Here is an 11,497-nt window from a genome sequence, read left to right as displayed (position 1 = left end):
GTAAGATCAGGATATGCATTGATTTCAGGGATCTTAATATGGCCACTCCTAAAGATGAATATGTGATGCCTATGGATGACATGCTAATTGATTCAGCAGCAGGACACAAAATTCTCAGTTTGATGAATGGTTATGCAGGATATAACCAAATCTTTTTGGCAGAAGAAGACATTCATAAGACAGCATTCAGATGTCCAGGAGCTTTAGGTATTTACGAGTGGACGGTTATGCCTTTTAGTTTGAATAATGCAGGGGCAACTTATCAGAGGACCATGAATTCAATTTTTCATGATCTTATTGGTAAATCCATGGAAGTATATATTGATGATGTTATCATCAAATCTTCCAATTTTGAGGAACAGTTGAGAGATTAAAGATGCCTTCGGACGGATGAAGAGGTACAAGTTAAAGATGAATCCGACTAAATGTGCTTTCGGTATATCAGCCGGGATTTTCTTGGGATTTTTGGTACATGAGAGGGGAATAGAGATCGATGTTAATAAAGCCAAAGCAATTCTTGCTAGCCGACCACCCAAAACGGTTAAGGAAATACAAAGTCTTTTGGGGAAAGTAAATTATCTCAAACGGTTCATTTCCAATGTTGCCGGCAAGGTCAGACCGATTGCTAAATTGTTAAAGGCTGGAAGAAATGTTTTCGAGTGGGGACCAGATCAACAGACAGCTTTGGAAGCTATAAAGCAAGCACTGGCTCAACCACCTATGTTGATGCCCCCCAAGGAAGGTCGGCCCCTCAAACTCTATTTGGCAAATACGTATGAAGTGGTCAGTTGCCTATTAGCCGGGAATGTTCAGCCGTGATCATAAGAGGGGATTCTCAATTAGTAATCAACCAGGTAAACAAATAATATGTTTGCAATTATCCTCATCTACGCATATACAGGGATATTGTAGGTCGGTTGCTATCAAAAATTTCCGAAGTGATAATTGAGTTCATCCCTAGGAAAGAAAATCAATTCGCAGATGAGTTAGCTCAAAAAGCTTGTAAAGGAATCCCAAAAGATATATGTGCAGAGGTCGGCTCTGAAACAGAGGCTGGAGCCGACTGGAGGACAGAAATTATCATGTATCTACAAAATCCAGGAACGAATGTACCGATTGGAGTACGGTTGAAAGCCTTGCGATTCCAGTTGATAGAAGGAGTATTATACAAAAGGACATTCGAAGGATTACTTTTGAAATGTTTGGGGTCCAAACAGGCTTTGGAAGTCATGACAGAAGTGCACGGTGGGATTTGTGGAGCTCATAGGGCAGGTTTGAATATGAGATGGGCTATTCACCGTTTAGGTTTCTTTTGGCCAAAGATTTTCGAGGATTGTATACAATTCGCGGAAGGTTGCCAAGAGTGTCAGAAGCATGGGCAATTGAATCACTTGCCAGTCACTGAATTGCAAGCTATGGTAAAACCATGGCCCTTTAAATCTTGGGCTATGGATATCATTGGCAAAATTCATCCTCCATCATCCAAACATCATTGTTTTATTTTGGTGGCAACAGATTATTTCACCAAATGGGTCGAGGCGGTTGCTTTGAAAAATGTGGATCAAAAGGAGGTGATAGATTTTGTGCTGAATCAGATCATTTATAGGTATGGTATTCCTCATTCAATAATGACCGACCAAGGTTTGGTCTTTACTGGGGAGAAGTTTTTAAACTTCTTAGCAGAGTTTGGTATTCGTTTGAAACATTCTTCACCTTATTATCCTCAAGCTAATGGGCAGGCAGAGGCAGCCAATAAGATTATTATTGGAATTATAAAGAAGACAGTTGAAGGGAATCCAAGAAAGTGGCATTTGTTGTTATCTCGAGCTTTATGGGCACATAGGAATAACAGAAATTCTACCACAGAGTTTTCACCATATCAACTCACCTTTGGGCAAGATGCTGTGCTGCCAGCCGAAATTCAAGTGCCATCTGGACGTACAAGTTTTATTATTGATGAGTTCACGGAAGAATATCAACAAATTATGTTGCAACAATTGGAAAGTTTGGATGTCAATCGACTCCATGCAGTCGATTAGATTGTGAGGCAGAGTGAAATCAGGGCTAAGACTTATGGAAGGAAAGTCTTTTATAAGACATTCCAAGAAGGAGACCTGGTTTGGAAAACCATTCTTCCTACATACAAGAACATAGATCAATTAGGGAAGTGGTCTCCGAATTGGGAGGGGCCGTTTATCGTTCAAAAGGAGATTGGAAATGGTGTCTTTATTACTATAAATCAAGAAGGTAAAAAAGTACATGATTGTATTAATGCTAGATATCTGAAAATGTATTTTTCCGCATTTTCAGATTACAAGAACGCATGAAACAAGAAATTTTATTGTGGAACCCGACCATAGGGGTTCGGACCCAAAAAGGGTTCATTCGTTAATCAGATATTGAGTCATGCAGAGAACTCCCTTCTTCTGAATCAGAATCTTCATCCCAGTGATTAGGGATCAATTCTGGTTCTTCATCGACAAGGTCTTCTAAGTCGGGTCGGTACTTTCCCCATTGATCTTGCATCTTTTCTAGATCATAGTCGGTACGAGCTTTCATGTCTGCTACGGCTTGACGCTCGCGATCAACAAGAGTGCGTAATCTCGAAAAGACTGCGCGCTGATTGGAAAATATATGAGCCCAGCCAAGGTCTGGGAGTATGGCTGTCACATGATGTTCAATCAAGTCCATATGGTGATCGATGTCAGGAAGGCGATTTTGTATATCCCGAAAGGTCTCATATCCTGCCAGCACGTTTTCCATCAAGCGAATAACACGATGAATGGTTTTTCTGCCTCGGTGGGAGAATTTGAATTTGAAATCCAATTGTTTGAGTATGCATAAAAAGTCCTCGGCATGGCCTTCAACTGGATGATTACCCTCGAAGAATGGTTGAATAACACCTTGCCAGTTGCTTACAGGAATATGAGGACGTTTGTGTGACATTTTAATAAATATTTCAAGTGTGTTCGAGGTTCAAATTGTGGTTGGGCGATTAGTTTATTTTTACAGGGGAGCGAAAATATTTATAAAGGAAATGAGTTTGATTTTTCTCTGGAGATTCGGATTTTGGAAGGTGATCCTTGGCAACAGGAGAAAAAATTTATTTACTAGGTCAAGGTTTCCAAAATTTTACAGAAGGGACCCCAAAGAGGTTTTAATCTGGGACCATTTATCTTCTGTCCTGGAAAGTCGTCTGGTGTTAGCAGTCGACTGGTATTGTCTTATAAGTTGAGATCGGGCGTGAATCTTTAATTCTTGGTCCAAGTCGGCCTCATTTTTCTTATACAGATTTTTCTTGATGAAGTGCTCTCAATTCTGCCTCCTTCTTTTGAATCGATTCGTCTATTTGTGTTTTGGCATTAGAGAGGCCGTCTAGTCTTTCAGTTTCTTGTTGGATTGATTCCCTGGTTTTTGTCAAGGAAACCTCCAGACTTATTTGATCCGTATTAGGTAGGGGTGTTTCAGCTGACAGGAGTTGGGCAAATAAGATGTCGTTTCGGAGTTCGGATAGTCTCTCCATCAGCCGATGAAGAATGGGGGCGGCTGCCGATTCTGAAGGAATTTGAAATAGAAGGCCGCCAATTGCCTGAAGAAGACCGTCTAACAAGTCTGACCCCAGGTCGGGGAAAGGTTGGTCGACAGCCTGAGCAATTATGGTTTGGACGTCTGCCGGAACTGGAACAGCTGACAGAGGGGCTAGATCAAGACATCCCTGAGAGAATGGATTTTTATTTGTTCATATCACATGAAGCACAATATCAAGAATTAGTTGTGAAAACTTTACTTACTTCTGGGCGGAACGTGGTCGCAGAAGGTGCCAGGATTGTTATAGGTTTGGAAGAATGGGCAACTGGTATTGCAATGGACGATTCGTCGGCTGCTTCAAATGGACGCTGCGGTATAGCTCTGGGTCCCTGTAGATGGAAATATAATTGTTACGTACAAAAAATAATAATAAAAAAAATAAGGATAGCAGGATTTTAAAGAAAGTTAGATTCGAAGTCGGGTGAAAAAGAAAAAAATTTGTGGTCAGGTCGGGAGGTCCTTGGTCGGTTTGTCAGGACGGAAAGTCCGCAGGTCGGAAGGTTCTCAGGTCGGGAGGTCCGCAGGTCGGAAGGTCCTCAGGTCGGGAGGTCCTCAGGTCGGAAGGTCCTCAGGTTAGGAGGCCCTCAGTTCGGGAGGTCCGCAGGTCGGAACGTCCTCAATTCGGGAGGTCCGCAGGCCAAAGGTCCTCAGGTCGGGAGGTCCGCAGGTCGGAAGGTCTTCAGGTCGGGAGGTCCTCAGGCTGATGGTTAGCAGGTCGGACAGACAGGTCTGATGGTCAGCAGGTCAGATAAGCAAGTCGGTTGGTACGTGATCGGAGCAAGTAAAGTCGGCTGCTACGGAGGTCGGGCGAAGTAAGGTCTGGTAATTGATTGCCCACTTAAGTGAAAAGTAGTTTGGTCGCTTGGTGGGGGCGGTCAATGAGTCTTTTGGTCTAGCGACCAGTTAGTCGCTGGATTAGTCGGTTGGGTTATGCAGTTGACAAGACGGTTGCTGTAACTGACCAGGCGACGTTTCAAAACGTTTCTTTTGGGCGGTTGACGGCGGTTGCTGGCGACGGTTCCAACGCGTCTTTTCAAGAAGTATTTAAGGATTTAGATTTTTCTTCTATAATCATCTTCAATCAACTTCAACAAAGCAAAGTCAGATTTGGGGATCACCACTTTAAATTTCCAGCATTTTATTTTCCAGTTAATTTCTCTATGTACCTTACAGTGTTTAGAGATTTCTAATCTCAGACACTAATTAATCAAGTTTAAAGATATTTTCCATATCTTTGAATTTTATTTTTTGTTTGTTGAAAAAACACATCAACAATAATGTATCTAATATTATGTGAGTATTGGTTTTTAGTTTGGAAAAGGTAGTTTGAAGCATATGAATTTTATAATTAGATTACAAGGCCCAAGCTAGAAAGAGATGTAGGCCTGTAATTGGGGTTCGTTAGACTAATTAAGGGGTGTTTCAAGATAATCGGTTGAAACGGACATCCTTCTAAGAAAATGGGCAAGTTAGATGGTCCGCAGGTCGGATGGTTTGCGAGTCGGACAGTCTGCAAGTCGGACAGTCCACAGGTCGGATGGTCCGCAAGTCGGATGGTCCGCGGATCGGACGGTTCGCAAGTCGGAAGGTCCGCGTTTGGACAGACAGGTCGGTTGGTTCGCAGTTGGATAAGCAAGTCGGAAGGTCCGTGGTCGGACAGGCGGGTCGGTTGGTTCGCGGTCAGATAAGTAAGTCGGAAGGTCCGCGGTCGGACAGGCAGGTCTGTTGATCCGCAGTTGGATAAGCAAGTCGGAAGGTCCGCGGTCGGATAAGCAGGTCGGTTGGTTCGAGGTCGGATAAGTAAGTCGGAAGGTCCGTAGTCGGACGGGTAGGTCGGTTGGTCCACAATCGGATAAGAAGGTCGGAAGGGCCGTGGTCGGACAGGCAGGTCGATTGGTCTGCGGTCGGATGAGCAAGTCGGTTGTTGTTGAGTTCGGATGCTGCGGAGATCGAGTGAGAACAGTAGCTTGGTCGGTTGGGTTACGCGGTTGGTAAGACGGTTGAGAACACGTGTCAACAAAAGAGGAATTAGTAGACAGTTGAGAGGAGGCATTGTAACCGTTTGGGCGACGGTTCCAGGTACTGTCTCTGAGGAATATTTAAGGATTGGGGTCAGCAACTGGCAAAGGATCTTCAATCATCTTCAAGTGACTGCAAAGTCAGTGATTCGGGGATCATCATTTAATTTTCAGTCTGTAGCATTTATTTTCCGGTTTAATTATGCACCGTACAGTGTTTAGAGATTCCTAATCTCAGGCACTAATTATATCAAATTCGAAGATAATTTTCTATTTTCGAATTTTACTTTTTTTTATTGTTGAAAAAATACCTCAACAGATATATTTAGAAAATATATTATATATATATGATAATTGTATTATTTAAAAGATTTTGTAGAATTTTTATCTTATTTAAACGATTTTATGATAGAGAACATCAAGTTTAAGGAAAAAAATGATGGCATGTAATTAAACTTGTGTCATATTAATTGACGTTAGTTGAAGTAATTAATAAAGTTTAGTCATTTAGAAGACTTTGAAAGACACCTTTATCAATAAATTAAATAATTTTCTTGAATGTGTATTAATTTATCTACTTTAAAATGGTGTAGGAATGAATCATAGCAGACGTTAAAGTAACAAAATTTTCTATTTCATTTACAATTATTCTACACATCGATTTTTTTTTTCTTTATCCAAAATATTAATCTACACGGCGACTGTTTTTTATCCAATACCTTATTTGGGTTTCCTTAAAAGTTTTTGTTTTTCCTTCCACTTGTTGTTTTAGCCTACAATATATTTATTTGGGTTTGTATTTTTATTGTTTCTCAGTAGCAACTACTATCACTTGATAGACAAACCTTAACCATTGTAAATCAAGTGGTAAGATATTCTTGGCTTGAGGCTAAGTACTGAATTTGATCCAGAATATGATGATGAGTTTGATTTCTGGTAAGTAAGTCATAAGTTTGATCCCAAATAGGTAAATCCTCAGTTCGATCCCAAATAGATAATTCGTGAGTAAGTCGTGAATTTGATCCCAAATAGGTAAATCCTCAGTTCGATCCCAAATAAATTATCTTAAATAAGTCCTGAGTTGATCCCAAATAGGCAACCTAAATAGGCAAATCCTCCGATCCCAAATAAATAATTCTTGATTTTGATCATAAGTAGGTGTATGTCTAAGTTGAGAGAAGTTCTCTTTGGGAGCGTGATAAGTAGGTGTATGCTTTGATCAATTTTAATTTAAAATAAAAAGAAAATTAATTAATTTTAATCTTAATTAGATTAAAATTAGTGAGAAAAAAAAATGATACTACAAAAATTTATTATTATAATTTACTATGAGAAACTTTTTCCCTGATTATTGTTGTTGTTGTTAAGGTATATTTATACGATTAAAATGTTAAACATTTCCTTGCCGCAAATAATTTGACATTATAATTTTACAGCCTCCAATTCCAACCTCATGATCCAACATCTCATAATTTAAATTTAATGTTGCTACACAAAACAACAAATCTAACTTGGGCTATGGTTGCAGAAGGGTGGATGAAGACGGTAGTGCCTCGTGCACCACTGAGTTTACGGACACCGAAATTGGATTGCCATTCAATTGTAGCATTATGCTTCCCAGAACTTGTGTTAGTAACCTCTTGAACTCTCTCTCCTTCACTCTTTTCCCATCGCTCGCCTCCACCATTTTCAGTGCCGACAACATCACATCATCCATCTACATACCATATATATATATATATATTACTACATATGTATGTATGACTACTGTATGTACTATGCAGTTACCTGATGAACGGCTCCCAATGGAGGTAAGGAAGCAGAAGCAGCCAAGGAATCGAGCGCCACGCCCAAATAATCCTTTGATACTTTCCCGTGTCTCTCTTTGGAAGAAACCTGCTGCAACGCAGACTCCATCGCCTGATCCAGCTCAGCTTTGTTGGACAGCAGCCGCTTGATTCCACTCCCATCGAACACGTTCTGGCTGTGAGCCACAGTAGCCGGCTGCTCCTTGAGCCGCCGCGCCAGCCTCTCCGCAGCTCGGCTGAACCCGGCTAAGAATGCCCCCTGCGAGACATCCTCATCCTCCAGGAATTCCATGGAAGGCTCCACTAGGTTATTCTTCACCTGCAAATTAATCGACATTATTATTAATGCATAATTAGTAGTAACTATTATTATTATTATTATTATTATTATTATTATTATTACCCAAGGATCGGTGGCTGGGGGCATTCCCTGGTCGACAGTGAGCTTCTCGAAGGCGTTGACGATGTAGTCCTTGAGGGTGGTTCCGGACAATGTAGTCTCCTGCTGCTGCATCTCCGAATAAATGGAGAGCAGCTCCGGTTCGAAAGCAGGGCACGTGAGAAACTCGTGGAGGTCGTCGCCGTCCATTCGGAGGATGACGACAGGGTCCCGTTCGAGCCCGGAGGCCATGCCTAGTAGAATGTCTGACAGGACCTCTTTGAACTTGCTCTTGCTCGTCTTTCTCTCTTTTCCATTTTCCGTAAACTCATTTAGGACCTTCAATCAACCAAGAAATTAAATAACTAACTGCCACGTATGTACGAATGACGTAACGAGTGACATCAAACCTCAGTGTAAATGTGATCGGCTTCGGAGGAATTTCCCTTGGGCGGCAGGCCAAGGGCGGCGCCTATGTCGGCGACGGCGGGCTGCAGCTCCTTGACCGACAGCTGCCCGTCGCGGTCGGCGTCCAATTCCTGGAACTTATGGTCAACGAAATTGGTGAGCACATTGTCGTTCTCCACCAGTTTCTTTAAATCAGAGCCGTCCATCACCGTCGCGCTCTTCTCCTTCATTGTGTATTGTGTGTTTTTTCGTCTAATCTCTTCTTTTTCTTTTCCTCCTTCCAGAATTAATTAGCAAGTTTTGTAGTGCGTACGTGTATGTATTTATGGGCGTGAATGGATCCGGTTTCCGAGACGACGAATCCACGAATCGGCTCGTGGTTGAGCCACGTGGATCGCAGCCGGTTCTTAAAATAATCTTGGACGGCTATCGTGTTCGGAACGCACTACACTTACATAGCATAGTTGATTTAATTAACTTATCCCATACAACAAATAATAATAATAATAATAATAATAATAGTAATAATAAGATATATATATATGTGTGTACATATATGTGCGTATGCTGCTACCTCGGCCTTACATATCACGGAAAATGTGGTTGATCGAATCAATTAATATTATATTTGAACGATATTCAACAAAGCTGACAACAAATTTTGACTTAGCTGCAAAGTTCATTTGGATCTTCATTTGATCTCACTCCTCTTTTAGGTTCACTCATTTTAAAAATAAACAAAATTCAGGCTTGATCTATAAGTTATATCTATTATATATCGACCAAATTTCCAGGTGATATCTTGCTTATGATATTTGAAATGATTGAAAATAATAAAAATATATATATGATAATTAAAAATAAAGCTTGGGAAGAGAACAAAAGAACACAATATTGGAAGCTTGAAAAAAATAAATCACTTGGGTCACGGTGTTAATGTTTACTCTTGCTATTAAACATTGATTATTTTGATCGCATTATTAACGGTAATGGTGTTCTTAGTTATATATTTTGTCTTCTTTTCTACAAAAGTTTTACTCTCGGTGAGTAAACTTTGTTCTTTCTCATCGAATCATATGCTCTCGTTGATAACTCCATTATCCACCAAGAAAAAAAATATATCAATCTAGAAATCCAAGCAAGTACCATAAACCATAATTTCAACAAACAAAATCTCTAATTCTATGTTTTCTGATTCTACAAATTAATTAATCAAATTTCGTATGTATTACAGATCCAAACACCGACGTCATTGTATTGTCTCCAAAGTCACTAATGGTGAAAAATAAATTTGTGTGTGAAGTTTGTAAAAAATGACTCCAAAGAGCATATTATCGGTAACTGGACAAAAAAAGTCAATTCATATTACAATTTTGCTTTTGTCTCTCATTTCGACTGTTAGATTAGAATATAATCAGTTGAATTATAAGGTCTCTCTAAGGCCAACCGACTAACCACCCGTCCAGTATTTAGTCGGTTGGGATAGAAAGATGAGAGAAATAAATATAATAAATTATATAAATATATATTTTTATATCTGTGCAGCCAATTGAAATGAGATTCACAATGGACGATAAACTATGCAAACGTATAAATACGACTTGATATATATATAGCAAAACTATATAAAATTTATATAAAATTTCACAAAATTACGCCAAATTTTCATATTTTCAATACTGCGTCCGACTCTTCAAGATTTTCTAAACTCTGCATCTAACTCTTTGACCATCGTTATTTAAGAATGTCTGGTCTGCTGAACACTCAAATTAGGAATTGTTATGTACAAATAATAATAATAATAATAATAATAATAATAATAATGGTAGCAGAGTCTTAAAGAAAGTCGGACAAGATAAGGTCGTGCGAAAATGGATGAGACAATCAAGCGATCACCATCTGGTCCCTTCAAACGGCCGAACAACCAATTGTTCAGACGATTCATTGGTCGCCCCATCAAGCAACCAACTAACCGCCCTTTGAAGCGACTGAACTACTATTTTGACCAAATGACCGGCGAATCGATCAGGCGATTAACAGGTCGCTTAATTAAGCGACCAACCAACAGACCTTTTCTTCGCCCAACCTTATCTTGTCCGACCTCCGCATCTGCCATCTCATCTTTCTTCGTTTGACCTTATCTTATCCGACCTCTGCTAAGATCTGCTACCATTATTATTATTATTATTATTATTATTATTATTATTATTATTATTATTATTATTATTATTATTATTATTATTATTTTTTGTACGTAACAATATTTATATTATTTTTCTCATTTTCTCTCATTCTCTTCCTCTTTCGTAAAATTAAATCGGTCAATTTTTTTTTCTTTTTTTTCTAAAATATATTTATATTATCTTTTCTTTCAAGAAATTAAAAATGTAAAATATGCACCGCTAATGAACTTGTTGATGTAATTTTTCAACAAAAATAAAGTAAAATTCAAAGATATAGAAAATATCCTTAAACTTGATTAATTAGTGCCTGAGATTAGGAATCTCTAAACACTGTACGGTACAGAAAATAAACTGGAAAATAAAAGACTGAAATTTAAAGTGGTGATCCCCAAATCTGACTTTGCTTTGTTGAAGTTGATTGAAGATGCCTTTTCAGAATAAATCTGAATCCTTAAATAACCTTTGAAGAAAACGGTTTGAACCGCCGTCTGGTCAGTTACAGCAACCGCTGTCAACCGACCACCAATTTCTCCTCTATTGACACGTATTACAACTTCCTTCAACTGTTCCCACCAGTTACAGAACTCAGACCTGCCTGTCCACTGCCAAATTTCTTTTGCCCGACTTCGTCCTTCGCCCGACCTGCTTCTTCGCCCGACCTCACTTGGCCGACCTCCGCATCAGCCGCCCTCCGTCTTTGACACTTGGCCGACCTCCGCACCAGCCGCCCTCCGTCTTTGACCGAAGACCTCCGCGTCTGTCCGTACATCTTCCTTGCCCGACCTTCCTCTTGACAGACCTCCGCGTCTGCCCGACTTCGCCTTTCACCCGATCTACGGTTTACCCGACTTGGGTACACCCTTTTTTTTTAGACTCCGCCCGACCTTTCTTCCTTTTCCCGACCTTTATTCTCTCCGAATGCACCCGACTTCTGGGTCATTTAACTTACATCCAGACCCGTCCAGAATCCCACTGCCATTATTTATTATTATTATTTTTTGTGCGTAACAATAAGCCTCCTCCTCAAGACTCCTAAACATCACTTCCAGTGATGTTTTAGGAGTTTGCAGGCCGGCATCCGAGGCTACGTCAGCCTCAGATCCGACCTCCATC

The 11,497-nt window shown here is 40.1% G+C and overlaps 1 protein-coding gene across 2 annotated transcripts; it reads right to left on the bottom strand.

Moving 5' to 3' along the window:
* Positions 1–6,979: 6,979 nt before the first annotated feature.
* Positions 6,980–8,493, bottom strand: LOC127252722 (uncharacterized). 2 transcript variants are annotated; one of them, XM_051277025.1, is made up of 4 exons: positions 8,204–8,493; positions 7,818–8,132; positions 7,395–7,733; positions 6,980–7,323 (listed from the first exon to the last, which is right to left on the bottom strand). In XM_051277025.1, exons 1-4 carry the CDS (start codon positions 8,429–8,431, stop codon positions 7,123–7,125), a joined length of 1,083 nt encoding a protein of 360 aa, XP_051132982.1. In that variant the 5' UTR covers positions 8,432–8,493; the 3' UTR covers positions 6,980–7,122. The 2 variants fall into 2 exon arrangements, with proteins under 2 accessions (XP_051132982.1, XP_051132983.1); XM_051277026.1 differs by having other exon boundaries at positions 7,230–7,352.
* Between the last annotated feature and the right edge of the window lie 3,004 nt (positions 8,494–11,497).

Source organism: Andrographis paniculata, unplaced genomic scaffold, assembly GCF_009805555.1.
Source record: "Andrographis paniculata isolate CXL003 unplaced genomic scaffold, ASM980555v1 Contig46END, whole genome shotgun sequence".
Lineage (NCBI taxonomy): Eukaryota > Viridiplantae > Streptophyta > Magnoliopsida > Lamiales > Acanthaceae > Andrographis > Andrographis paniculata.
Note: the sequence above shows the minus strand (reverse complement) of the source record. Positions and strands in the feature narration are given on the sequence as shown.